The sequence below is a fragment of the Parus major genome, chromosome Z (genome assembly GCF_001522545.3).
Source record: "Parus major isolate Abel chromosome Z, Parus_major1.1, whole genome shotgun sequence".
NCBI classification, from domain to species: Eukaryota; Metazoa; Chordata; class Aves; order Passeriformes; family Paridae; genus Parus; species Parus major.
The window spans coordinates 44645139-44658172 of NC_031799.1; the positions used below are offsets into that span (position 1 = coordinate 44645139).

The 13034-nt window shown below is 46.6% G+C and overlaps 1 protein-coding gene across 1 annotated transcript in view; it reads left to right on the forward strand.

Annotated features, from left to right (window-relative positions):
• Window positions 1–13034, forward strand: part of LOC107198243 (metalloprotease TIKI1-like) — a 128296-nt gene that overhangs the window by 48650 nt on the left and 66612 nt on the right. The window contains exon 4 of the mRNA XM_033511385.1: window positions 7695–8255. Within this exon, the coding sequence (XP_033367276.1) occupies window positions 7695–8255 (561 nt within the window). The remainder of the gene's footprint in view (window positions 1–7694; window positions 8256–13034) is intronic.

Sequence of the window (13034 nt, forward strand, 5' to 3'; positions counted from 1 at the left end):
CCCCTCGGGGTGCGGTGACGGGGTGGGGCGGCGTGCGGGGCCGGCCGGGCCGCGGCTCGGTCCCCTCTGTCAGGCGGCTCGGGCGGCAAGCGCTCGGCAGCGGCACAGCGGCTGCCCGGGACTGTGCAGCCGTCCCTGGGTGCTGACGGAAGAGCGTGACGGGGGAGGAGGACTCCGGGATGAACCCCAGCAGGATCTTTTGCCTATGCTGAGTAGGACGAGCTGAGCTGCTCGCCAGGAGACGGACTGGCCGGGAGTGACTTGCTGCCATCATCCCATGCAGGGGTACCGCCTAGTCCCGTTTAGGAACGCCGAGCGTGCTGGAACAGGTTCGGACTAGCAAGTGGCCATTTGGCGTGAAAACACGGTGACACGTTATGTGAGGTTTTGGTCGTCTCCTAAATTTAGCAGCTTGAGTGCAGTAACCAGGAGCAGTGTACACTGAGTTCCGGTGGGTGGTTAGCACGGCAGAGGATCCCTGCTGCAGATTAGGGGTGATATTATGGCCAGTGTGAAGCTTGTGTAGATGGTGTCTGTTCTTTCTCTGAAAAATCAGAAGAAGTCGTTCTCGTTGAAGCTTCTAAGATAAAAGTAGCAACAATCATGTAGGAAAAGCCTTCTTGAACTTACTTTGTGTTAACAGGCCATCTGTGCTGTCTGTTGGCATCTACTTGGACCTGACGTACTTCTGGGATATGTGTACCGCCACCTCACCTTCCCTCCCAGGCAGGGTTACTCCGCCACCACAGCTCTTAAGGAAACTGGAAGCCCTTAGAAGTAAGTGTAGACCTGCTGCACTGGGGAGTGCCAAAGCCACAGCAGGCTCACTGCAGGGTAGGTGTGAGAAAGTTTTGCAGCTGAGGAAGGTCTGCTCTCAGACTTTCCTCCACTCTCTCGCCTGCTCCTGCACCTACATGTAGCTCTTGTTCTCGGGGGTCTTTCTGCCTCTGTGAGCATGCTGGTTCCCCAGAGTATCTTCTCCTAGGATTTAGGACATTGTGGATTCAGCCATATACCAAGCTACGTGTGCTTCACTGGAGGCGTCTGCCTGAGCTTGAGTTAAACAGAGCCTAGCACTGCCTTGTGGGATGTGTCTTTACAATTTCCTTGGAACCAGTTTGTCGGCTGGATTTGTAGGTGGCCAGCTGTGACACTGCCATAAAGCCAGGTCAGGCCTTTGGAGTGGGTGCCCCCTTTTCCTTGAAGGCATAAGGTGCAAAAGCCTGTGGGCTGGTACGAAACTACTGCAAGGAGCTAGTTGAGAACGAGGACAAAGAGGACAGCTCCTGAGCAGAAGTCGTACTTGTGGAAATGGATAACTTCACAGGTTGGGTGGGACATGCAGGAAGTTTTTCTCAGGAACAATTGAATGGACTTCTGCCAGTTGCTAGCAAGACTGGAGGTGCAATGTGTTAATGGTAGGTAATTATCTGCTGATTACTCTGTCATTAAAATGTGAGACCACCTGTAGTTCTGGAAGAGGCAGGCCGTTTCCGAGGGTCATTAGGACAGTGGTAATAACCACACTGTCTAGGAATGGCAGTGTCTGCCTTATTTACAAATCTCTTGAGTTTATCCTTATGAATATTTACATGAACTCTTTGGGAAAAATATACTGTCTTGTTCCTGCATCACCACGGATGGTTTTTTTAATTTACTTTAGTTCTTGATAGGATTCCTTTTCTTACCTCTCTCAGACAGGTCTTTTTGTCAGGTTGCCTCAGTCTCTGCCATGAAAAAAAGTATGTGTGCAGGAATGAACCTGCAGTACTTCAGAGGGCTCTCTCATCATGAATCCAAATTATAGTTAGGCTACAACCAATAATGTGCCTTATCATTCTCGAAAAAAAGACGTTGAAAACAGTTAATTTAAAATAAAGTATGCTGGAATCTTTTCGGGTTGTATTCCAGATACTAGGTAATATGGTCTGGTACTTCTTTCTTTTTGCTTAACATTGGAGTGTATTGGAAAAATCAAAGCCAGAAATCAGGGATTAATTGTGGACTGCTTGGAGTTGTAGTTGGTTAGTATTTTATGATGTGTTTTTTCTGATAGAGGGACAGTTAATTTATATGGCTACTTTTCCCCATATATGCTCTTCAGCAGAGCAAGTAATTTGTCTGTTCTTAACCTGTAGCTTTTTAGTTAAAAACTTTATTTTTAATTTCTGGCACTTTGGATGTGTTCTTTTAGTTGCTGTAGCCAGTGCAGTATTTATCCCCAAGTGAATTCTGCTTTAAATATTAAGCTGAGTTTGAGAGTGTCAGTAATGCAGCTGAGCAAAAGCTCAAGATAAGTACTATTAAAAATGGGGCTAGCATTTTTGTGTGCATTATCATAGTTGCATAGGCATGTAATAGGTGAGTAAAATCTTTGCCTCAATTAGGTATAAAGGAACATGACAAGATAGGATGCCAGGATAGATAAGAGAGAGGGAGGAAGCCATATAGGGAGGGTTATAGGGCTGCCTGCTTGGGTGATATATTGCATGCCATGTGCTTTGGCTTCTGTAGCGAGCAAGAAAAATAAGGCATGAGAATATTGTGGACTGAGAAACAGTGAAGTTCTGGGCTGAGGTTTGAAAGGTGTGGTGGTGAGGTCAAGTGGTGAATGTTAGGGGTCCTGAAAGACAATGAAGCTACAGAGGGCACATACCTGCACAGTGAGGTATACAGGTTGTGCTTTGAAATGTGTAGTTTACATAGGTGAGAAAGAAGACTGGAAGGAAGCAGAACTCATGTAGAAGGGAGCAGACCGAGTGTAGATTGTCCATGTCTGGAGTTCCCATCCAGTTCTTCAGTCTCTAGACAGCAGATTTCCTTTCCCTCTGAGTCTTCATTCCCTGTATCACTACAGCCTTCTTTCTGTCTTTTCTGTTTAGTTTTTTATCTCCCATGTTCTTCTAGGTGTTGGGAATGCTGTCACTAGATGAATTCTTTGTTCCTCCTGGTGTTTTTCTGAATTGTTTTCTGGAGGTTTGCCAATTTTGCTTTCGTTAGTACATCATTCAGCCCAATTTGAGCTAGTTTCTCTGAAAAAAAAAAAAAAGACACTTTCTCTGATTTTCTTTGGCGCTTCTCTTCCAGAAGAATCATTGCTGCCTCGATTGAAGTGATGTGTGATATCTGACAAACACAGTAGTATTTGTGTGTTTGAAGACCACAGGTTGCATCCTCTAATGGATCTATAAATAGTGCTGCAGAATCAGGCTGTTAGTGCTAGTTAAAATGAGCAAAATCTGAGGCTTGGGGCTTTTTTAATCAAAAAACAGGAACCTCATCTCCCAAGAAAATAAGCACCCTTGATGTGCACCATGTTTTTCCAGATTTTTGCAGTGGCTGACACCATTGTTCTGTCATGTTGGGGAAGTGTTGTCTGTCCCTATGTGTCCCTGTTGCACCTCAGTGGACAGTGGAGTTTGTCCCCTGTGCAGCCTTGGTTGAGAAGGAGGCCTTCCAAGTCTTGTGGTTGGGAGTGGACCCCTCAAGTCCCAGTGCATTCTCTGTGCAGTGTCAACTTTTTCACCTGGGGAGGTAAGGCAGAGGAGGAGGAGGAGGCCCCATGCCATAGTGCTGAGCGTTCAGAAATACCTTGATCTCATGATTCCTTGGACCTTTGTGTGGCAGCAAGTTGGGAGACCTGTTTCTCTTGTAAGACTGCTGCTCTTTCCCCTTGCTCAGGGCTTTTCCCGTGATGAGTAATGCATTGAATACCACCTGAAAATCGTAGTGGAGACAGAAATACGTATCTATGTGTCTTCATCTATTTATGAACCTTTTTGTTGCTACATGCTGCTGGAACTGAAATTCCTCGAGCTGTACAGCCCAGCTGCTGTAAGCCTCCAGGACAACACTAGGACTGTAAATTGTTTGTTTTAAAGCAACTTTTTTTTATTGCAGCAGCTGTGTTAAAGGATCTTACTGCAAAGGAAAATTGGGCTGTAGCACTTTTATCTACTGTGTGCTCTCAGGGAAGTGAGGTGCTGCAGTGATGGTGTATGGTGTGATGCTGAACAAGCTTCGGCACTGCTCCTGTGCTATTTCATAGCTAAGAGCACTGTTTAACAGCTTCCCTTTTATGGTATTGGGGTGAGATTATATCCTTGCTTTTCTCTCTGTGAAGCTGCATTGAGACATGTGAGAGAGAGCTCCAGGAGGTGGGCAGGAAGACTGGAGTGCCTGAAGGTACAGTGGGGAAACAGACTTGCTCAGGCACATGAAGCAAGTGTGCTTCCCCACTCACACAGAGAAGTAACAGGAGGCTGTTTGCAGGGGTCTGGCACAGAGGCAGAGCAGTGGTGGGATTCCAGTCTCCACTTCGGAAGGAAATGGAAATGCCAAAGGGGTGTGAGGTGCTAGCATGTCTGGAGCAGCTGTAGTGGCCCCTGTTGGAGGGAGAGTGATCTTTGTGAGTTCCTCCTGTACCATCACTTGCTGGTGCCCAGAAACTGATTCTGGGGTCTGGGGAGTTTCCCATCAGTGGTGGGAAACTGAGGTTTCTCTGTCCCCTCATGCTCGCTCCAAGCTTTCTGTGTAGGAAGGTCTGAGTGGTGCTTAGGATGATTTCTCAAGTTCATGACTACTCCTTTTGACATGCAAGTGCCAGCAAGAGTGCTCAGCTGCTCTGCTTTGTAATGTCAGGGTCTGGAGAACCGTGTGAAAATTTCTGTTATGTCTCAGCCTGCTGTCCTTCTGCCTGTGCTACAGGCTCTTTAAAGGAAGACTTCATGTACTGTGTGCCTGATGGCCTGATGGTTTTATTTCTTCAGAAGTACCACTGGTAGCTGGCAGTATTACTCTGCTTTCAGTATCTGATTAGGAAAGTCGTGGGGATAAGCAGAGAAAAAAAAAAAGAGTATAATGCCAAGTCTTTCTAGCTAGGCTGTGTGCAGTCCAGAGCAGTGCTAATGATCATGTTAAAATCTGATACCAGTCATCTGGGCTTGAGACTTCTTGCTGGATTTATTGAGGAGCTGAAAAGCTGGCTGGTGGCCATGTGTTCTGTACAATTCCTTGGAGTCATAGCTGGTTTTGTGCACTCCCACATACATGATCAGACTTGTGTGAAGAGAAGGAGAATTGACCTCTTAACCTCATGCCTGTCCCAGGTGCCTCCTCTGTCTTTATACTTGCAGTAGATAGAAAGCAGCAGTTCTGATCCTTCCTCCATGCTGCCTGACCACTACTTCCAGTTCATTTCTCACCACAGTAACACGCCCTTCCTTTTTCCCCTTCTGACTAATGTCGGGGGAGAGCCCTGTGTCATCTTCCCTCTTGTTTTACATATTAATTTTCCCAAATTCTTCCTAGGTCTATGTTAATTTTTACTCACCTGTTGCCCTGTATCTTTTTATACCCCCTGGTTCTCTTCATGTTTGTTCTCCCTTCTTCCTATGGTCTTCAGGAGAGTTTTTGTGCTCTGTAATTTAAGTGTGCATTCCATGTCCTGTAGGATTTGGAGTTGTAGAATGGTGTTGCCAGGGTCTGAAGTATTCTTCAGACTCTTGATATGCTGCAGAACAGTCTGAAGAGCCCTTTGGAATATATTTGGCTTGTACAATGCTCTTGGGGCTCTCCTGTGCAGCTCCTGGAATTGGACTTCAATGATCCCTTGTATCCCTTTCAGCTCAGGCTATTCTATATTCTATGGTCCATGCAGGTGAAGTGGATTACAGAAAGTGGTAGCACTTTGCCGAAGTGCTGCCTGATCTGTGGCCTGGTTTTGATGTACAGAGCTGGTGGAGAAGGTTGTCTGGGATGAGCTGTTGCGGAGCAGTCTTTAAGATTAACCTTTCTGACCCCGAGTCTTTAGGGTCAGAAATTTATAGGCAACGTGTTTCCAGTAGATTCCTCCCAGCAGCCTGTTCTGCTTTTGGCAGTCAGGCAAGCTTCTTAGATCAGCCCACATGCACAGATAGCCTCAGTGCTGAGGTTAGAGTTATCTGCTGGCTCATGACTGACCAGATGTTCGAGTGCATCTGGAAGCCTGTTCTCTTACTTAGACATGCAAAGGCTACCTCTTCCTGTCTGTGCAGACAGACACTGCTTGTGCCCATTGCTCCAGTAAGTACTGCTGCACAGTGGGGTGATGTGGGTGATGAAAGCTGTGCCTGCTGCTGGTGTAAAGTGAGTTGGAAGGATTCAAGCAGGATCCGTGTTGTCCCATCTGCTCTTCTGTCCCATGGGAACACCACAACCCTGCATCGAGGTATATCAGGTGATGCTGTGAGGTGTATTTTCCAGCAGAACAAATTTAAATCGGATTCTGACTTCCTGATGGCTGTGGGTTTTGAGACATTATAGAAGCTAATTTAAAAACAAACATGTTTTTTTTTCATTCCTCTGTGTTTACAAGTGTATATACCCTGATACCACAGGTCAAGTTTGACTTGCAGAAAAATGTTTTCACTTATTTTACAAGGTATTGCATGCTCTTCTCTGATATGCAAAAATGAGTACTGGACTGTGAGGGGTCTTTTCTGAGTGTCTGTCTGCCATGTGCAAAACTTTATTTCTGCCTGCTCCAGCAACTCTGCCTGCCAGCTGTGTTTTGTGTTACTCATTTTCTTGGTGTCTTGTTGTTGTGGTATTATCCCAGCTGTCCACCAAGCACTGCACTCATTAAATTCCCATTCCATGCAGGAGAGGTTGTGAAAGAGCACTGGAAGGGTGAAAGTGTTGGATTCAGATAATGACAGCTTAGTAGCTAAAGCAAAAGTCATGCAAAGCAAAACAAGGAATTGGTTCACCACTTCCTGGGGCAGGCAGGTGTTCAGCCATTCCCAGGAAAGCAGGCTCCATCTTGCATAGCAGTCTCTTGTGAAGACAAACCCCATAATTCTGAATGTTCCCTCTCCTCTCCCCTCCCCACCCTCCTGGGTTTTTTTTGTGCTGAGCATAATGCCATATGGATGGAATATTGCTAGGGTCTGCTCTCCTGGCTCTATCCCCTCCCAGTACCTAGTGCACCCTCAGCATGCATGCTCGCAGTCATACAGCAGGGAGAAAAGGCCTTGGCTCTGTGCAAGCACTGCTCAGCAGTAACAAAAACGTCTCTATATTATCAGCACCATTTTCAGCACAAATTCAAAACTCATACCAGCCGCTGTGAAGAAAATGAACTCCACCCCAACCAAAACCAGCATGCTCAAAGTGGGAAGTTCACCCGTGATGCTGTGCCACCTTCTGACTGAGTGTCACAGTAGTTTCTTTGATGAAACGTGCATTGTTGTGCTGAAATGAGAGGTAAAAGTGATAGAAATCTTGCTGTCCTGCTTTGCTTCAGCCAAGTGATGCCAATTTTTGACTTGATGAAAGGCAGAAGTTGGGTAAGTGTTGTGCTTGAATCATGGTGTGCTAGGCCTGCGCTCTGCTGCTGCTTTTGGCAGATACCCAGATAATGTATCAGGTGATGCTACTGTTGAGAGGATGCAATGTTACCTTTCAGGAGGAGAAAGCCAGTGCCAATATCCTTATGTTTTTGTTTAATGAAAGTGTAATTTTTACTGCAGGACCTGAGAAAAACAATGGTCAAAGAGGGCTTTATGTGAGCAAAGTCACTTCAGGAAAAGTCTATGCTGGCAAGCTGAGCCAGGTGACCCACTGGCTTGGCACCACGTTTTCCTTAAGCCCTCTGCTGCAGTGGCCTGGCGTAAATGTGTGTACTTACTCAGCTATGTCTCCCTCTCTCCCAGCAAAATGAGCTGAACTCCTTCCTGTGGACAATCAAGAGAGATCCCCCATCTTATTTCTTTGGCACCATCCATGTCCCATACACGCGTGTCTGGGATTTCATCCCAGAGAACTCCAAGAAAGCCTTCCAGCAGAGCCACATCGTGTACTTTGAGCTGGATCTCACCGATCCCTACACCATCTCGGCTCTCACCAGCTGCCAACTCCTGCCACAGGGAAAGAACCTCCAAGATGTGCTGCCCCATGACATCTACCGCCGGCTGAAGCGGCACCTGGAGTATGTCAAGCTCATGATGCCATCCTGGATGACCCCAGATCAGCGGGGCAAAGGGCTGTATGCTGACTACCTCTTCAATGCCATTGCTGGCAACTGGGAGCGGAAGAGGCCGGTCTGGGTGATGCTGATGGTGAACTCCCTGACAGAGGTAGACATCAAGTCACGAGGTGTGCCCGTCCTGGATCTGTTCCTGGCCCAGGAAGCAGAGCGGCTGAGGAAGCAAACGGGCGCTGTGGAGAAAGTAGAAGAGCAGTGCCACCCCCTCAATGGGCTGAACTTCTCCCAGGTGAGGCGGAGTGGTGTGCTGGGTGCCAGGCTAGCTGCTGAGCTGGATATCGCAGCAGCAACAGCATGGGCTGGGGCGTGGGGTAAGTGCTTTCTACCCAGAGACTTGTGTCTGCTCCCTGCAGCCCCTGCCTTTGCCTGCATCTTCAGGAGAATTTGCTAGCACAGGAGATCAGGCCAGAAATGAATTCATCCAAGCTCGGCCTGGGAAGACCCCCTGATTTCTTCCTTGGGTATGTTCCACCCTCAGAGACACTGGACCTTTTGGATGTGCTTTCTGACCCTGACTGGGCTGCCTTGCAGGAGCTCAGGACAGGCTGGGCCTCAATGTCCAAACTTGTTTTCGTAATAGCAAGTTAAAAAGAAAGGTGTGATTACTTGGGGAAAGCAAGGGTGCTGTGAGTAGTGCTGAAAAGTAATTGCTGGTTGGAAAGCAACACAGTGAATTATCTTGATGCCCTCAGAAATGGGGGCCCAACATCCACACTGGGAAAAGGGAAAAGTTGGTTTTTTTGTGCTTGTTGGTTTTGATTTTTTTCCCTTCCTTTGTTACCAGGGAAGGGTCAGCACAGCACAGCTTTCTTCAGGGAGCTTCATAGACTAGTACAGGCCCTTGTGCAAATGCTGTTGTATTTGCAAACCTGTTGGAGTTCAGCACTGTGGTTCATGCAGCAAAATGACCTCTATGTTGTCCATGTGTTGCATGAGGTACTCCTCTCTGAATAAAATACACCAGGCAGTAATGTCTGTTGTTGTCTCTGCCCAGTGGGATCACAGGCATAATGTTGCTCTCTGATGTGTGGTACCTTCACTGCAGGGCAGTGCTAGTTTGAGGAGTGGAAGTGGCATTTGCTTAGGAATAATCAAGACCTGCATTTTGCAGTATGCCCTAGTAGCATAAGATGGGAGGACCTTTAGTCATAGGGCTGGGGAGTTTTGATTGATGCCCTGCTCTTTCCCCTCCATCCTGAAGCCTGTCCTGTCACTGATGCACAGTTTGGAAGGGAAGGAGGAGAAGGGAGGGCAGGGACAGCAGCTCAGGACAAATGCTTGAAGTGTCTGAATGCTGCTACCCCAGACAGCGATGGTGGGGGGACCATGGTGCAGGGAGTGCAGGACGGCTCATCACTTGAGCAGTCTTTAACTGCAGGCAGTTCTCTTTTCCATTGTTTGGAGCTGGCAACCTCATTTGCATCTCCAATCTTTTGCTTAACACCGTGCTTTGAATCCTTATGCTGTTGCTCTTTGCTCCCAGCTAACCTGGGAATAAGCTGGGAAGTCCCTTCTTTTCCACCACTTACCTGGTTGAGGATTTATAGACATTATCGCCCGTGTTTTTCTTTTGCTGGCATTGCCCCTAAAGTTTATCATGATAGAAGTGGAGGCATGGGCATTTTTCTCCACTGCCTTGTAAGAAAGTGGTAGAGATACTGAGAAATTTTTATTGCAAATCATGTCTCTGCTAAGCTCATGTAAGTGTTGTCTCTTAGGCCTTCACAGGTTTCCTCAAAAAGCAGCTGTTTTTGTGCTGTTTTGCAGATGGGATAAATACCAAGTGATCCATGAAGCTGCATGGGCAAGGGACACAGAGCTGCAACATCCAGAATTGCCCAGCCTTCTGACAAGGCCAGAGAGACAAAAACTGCAGGAGTAACTTACCTCTAGTTGGGAAAATCATATCCCGTGGTTGCCCCTCGGTGAGTGGAGGCGTGCATTTGCATCATGAAGGCTGCAGCTCCTCCCATGCCTGCTCATTTCCCGGGGAGGGTGTGTACTGTTCCTTGACTGGAGCAGCTAGAGCACTGCAAATTCACACCTCCACTGCTGCCCACTACTAGATTTCCAATACACGCAGCTCAAGGCGAAGGAGAACCAGAGGTAGATGATTTCTGTGCTTCTGAGCCAATTTCATGGCTGCTTCAGAAACAGACTTGTGAACTCTTGTGGTTGGCAATCATGTAAGTCTTTGACTTCAGAGCTTTCTTGTCTGTTTGTTCAGGCAGTAGAGTTAATTAGGTGTTTAATAGAAACCGGACAAAGAGTTTGAAATAGGTTCTTTGAAAATTAGTTTCTTTGGTGTGATGTTCTTTGCAAACTCCTAGTATTGGGCTGCTTCTGAGACTGCTTTTCAAACAAGCAAACACACAGGCATGACTTAGAAATTTATGTTGGGAAAAGTGGAACAAAACCCATAAGGAATAGTCTAACACTGTACAAGAAATATAATAGAATCACAGAATGGCCTGACTTGGAAGGGACCTCAAAGATCACTTAGTTCCATCCCTTCTGCCATGGGCATGGACACATTTCACTAAGACCAGGTTTCTCAGAACCCCATCCAACCTGGCCTTGAACACTTCCAGGGATGGGGCATCCACAGCTTCTCTGGGCAACCTGTGCCACTGCCTTACCACTCTCACAGTAAAGAATTTCTTCCTAATATCTAGTCTAAACTCACTGTCTTTCACTCTGAAGCCATTCCCCTTTGTCCCTTGTAAAAAGTCTTTCTTGTGGGCTTCCTTCCTATACTGGAAGGTGCATTATGGGTCTTCTCTTTTTCAGGCTGAACAATTGTCTCAGCCTTTTCCTGTAGGAGAAGTGCTCCTTTCTTTTAATCCATCTTGGTGGTCTCCTTTGAACCTATTCTAACACATCCATGGTGCTGGGCCCCCAGAGCTGGATGCAGGTTTCCAGGTGGGGTTTCAGCAGAGCAGAGCAGAGGGACAGAATCCTCTCCCTCCCCTGCTGCCCACGCTGCTTTGGATGCAGCCCAGAACACGTTTGGCTCTCTGGGCTGGGAGTGCCCATGGCTGGGTCATGTCCAGCCTCTCACCCACCAGCACTCCCAAGGCCTTCTCACTGGGCTGCTTTTGACCTGTTCATCCCCAGCCTGTGCTGATGCTGGGGGTTGACCCAGGTGTAGCACGTGTCATTAAGTCTTGTTAAACTGCATGAGATTCCTGTGGACCCATTTGTCAGGCTTACCAAGGTCCCTCTGGATGTCATCTAGGAAGATGCTTTTTTACTTATACCAGAACTACAGAGAACTTACTTACTTAGCAGAGAAACAAGGTCAGTGTTTTCAGTTTGTTTCTGCAAGGGTTTGCTCTTTCTTTCACATCACAAATTATTCTTCTGGCTGGTAAGGCAGATTCCCAAGCCACTTCCAAACCATACACTGTTAATAGCTAGGTCTCTGTTCTGATCCATTCCATTGAACAAGGCCTTGTTGGTGTATGTTATTGCAGGTGAAGGTCTGGAACAGTTTATTGTTGTCTACCGGGGTACAGTGCTCTGTAACTGCAAAGTACAGGCAAACCCGTATTAGTGACTTCCTTCTCCGTATGAAGATGGAACAGTGAAAAAAAAAAAACCAAACAAAAAAACCCACCAAAAACGCACACAACAGCCAACAGTGCCTGTCAAGTGGCTCCTTTTCTTTGGCTTTTTGTACCAAAGGCATTTGGTTTATGACTCTCTTATTTTACCTGCCAAGTCTCTCTGTTCTTGCTCAGTTCAGGTTGCTGCCCACATTGCCAAATCATAAAAGTATCATTTCTGTTCAGTATACAATGATGTGTACACAATCTGTGAAATACTTTACTGCCTTCTCAATCCCTCTCATTCCAAGTTCTGTGCAACTTCAGGAGTATGTAAAGACTACTTTGTCTCCATGCCATGGTGTTTATTTTTCTTCTTTCATGCTGTTTCCATCCTAGTTTGTCTTACAGACTTGTTCTGCCACTCCACCTTATTTGCTGGGTAGTGCCTCTCTTGTTGCAATACCCTGCATAGGTCCCATTCCTATCTGTGTCTGGGCTTTTTAGCTGTGTACGATCTGCCACTGCTGACTTCCAGCCTGGAGTCAGTCTTTCCCAGCTGTTCCTTTCCAGTTATGCATATGCTTAGATTTTGCTTTATTGGGGGCATTAGTGCTCCAGCCCAAAACAGTTTTGCTGCTGGCTTCAGTAGCGTCAAGAACATCAGTTTAAGACTGGCTCAGAAGACAAGCAAATGTTGTTTCTTGTACTGTTCCAGGCACTTGCTTTGGTGCATTATGGTGGTGTTGAAGATGGTATTCCTCACAAACTGGTCTCAGCTTGAACACAAGAAGTTTAGACTTAGGTCCCTTTGTATGGACCTATGGCTAGGTGTGTAAACACTGTCCAGCCATCACTACTTCCTAGCCATGACCTGGCCCAGTTTGGCTTCTCCAGTACTGGGACACTTGGTGAAAGATTCTATTACCTGTTCTTGATTTGAGAATTGTTTCCCCACATGACTTTCTTGTGGTCATCCCTTGTCACAGCATTCTTCCTAACTGAGCATCTGAATACATTGCTGCATATTCAGACATAGTCTTCAAAGCTGCTTGGGATGCAATAGGAAGCCAGTAGCCAAAAGGGGCTGACTGCTCATGAAATCCTGTCTCCAAATCTGGCACTGAACACTTGAAAGTCTTGTCATTTCCATCTTTCAGCCAGTCCCTCGTGTAGCTCATTACAGATAGGAAATGGAGCAAAGTTTTCTACATTGATCATTTTGTATTAATTAGGACATTATGTGTTTATGTTTCTACTCAAAGAACAACCTTTGCAAGCAGCAAAGTGCTGAGAGATTCTTGCTTTTCCCAGCACTTCCAGGTTCTGGATCACTGACTCAAATATCTCAACTATGTGAGAGCTGTAGACTCCTGCTTTGCAAATACAGCCCTTCTGACATAATAGCAGCATAATTTTTGCTGCTTAAATCCTGTACCCACTTGGGTGAAAGGACCACC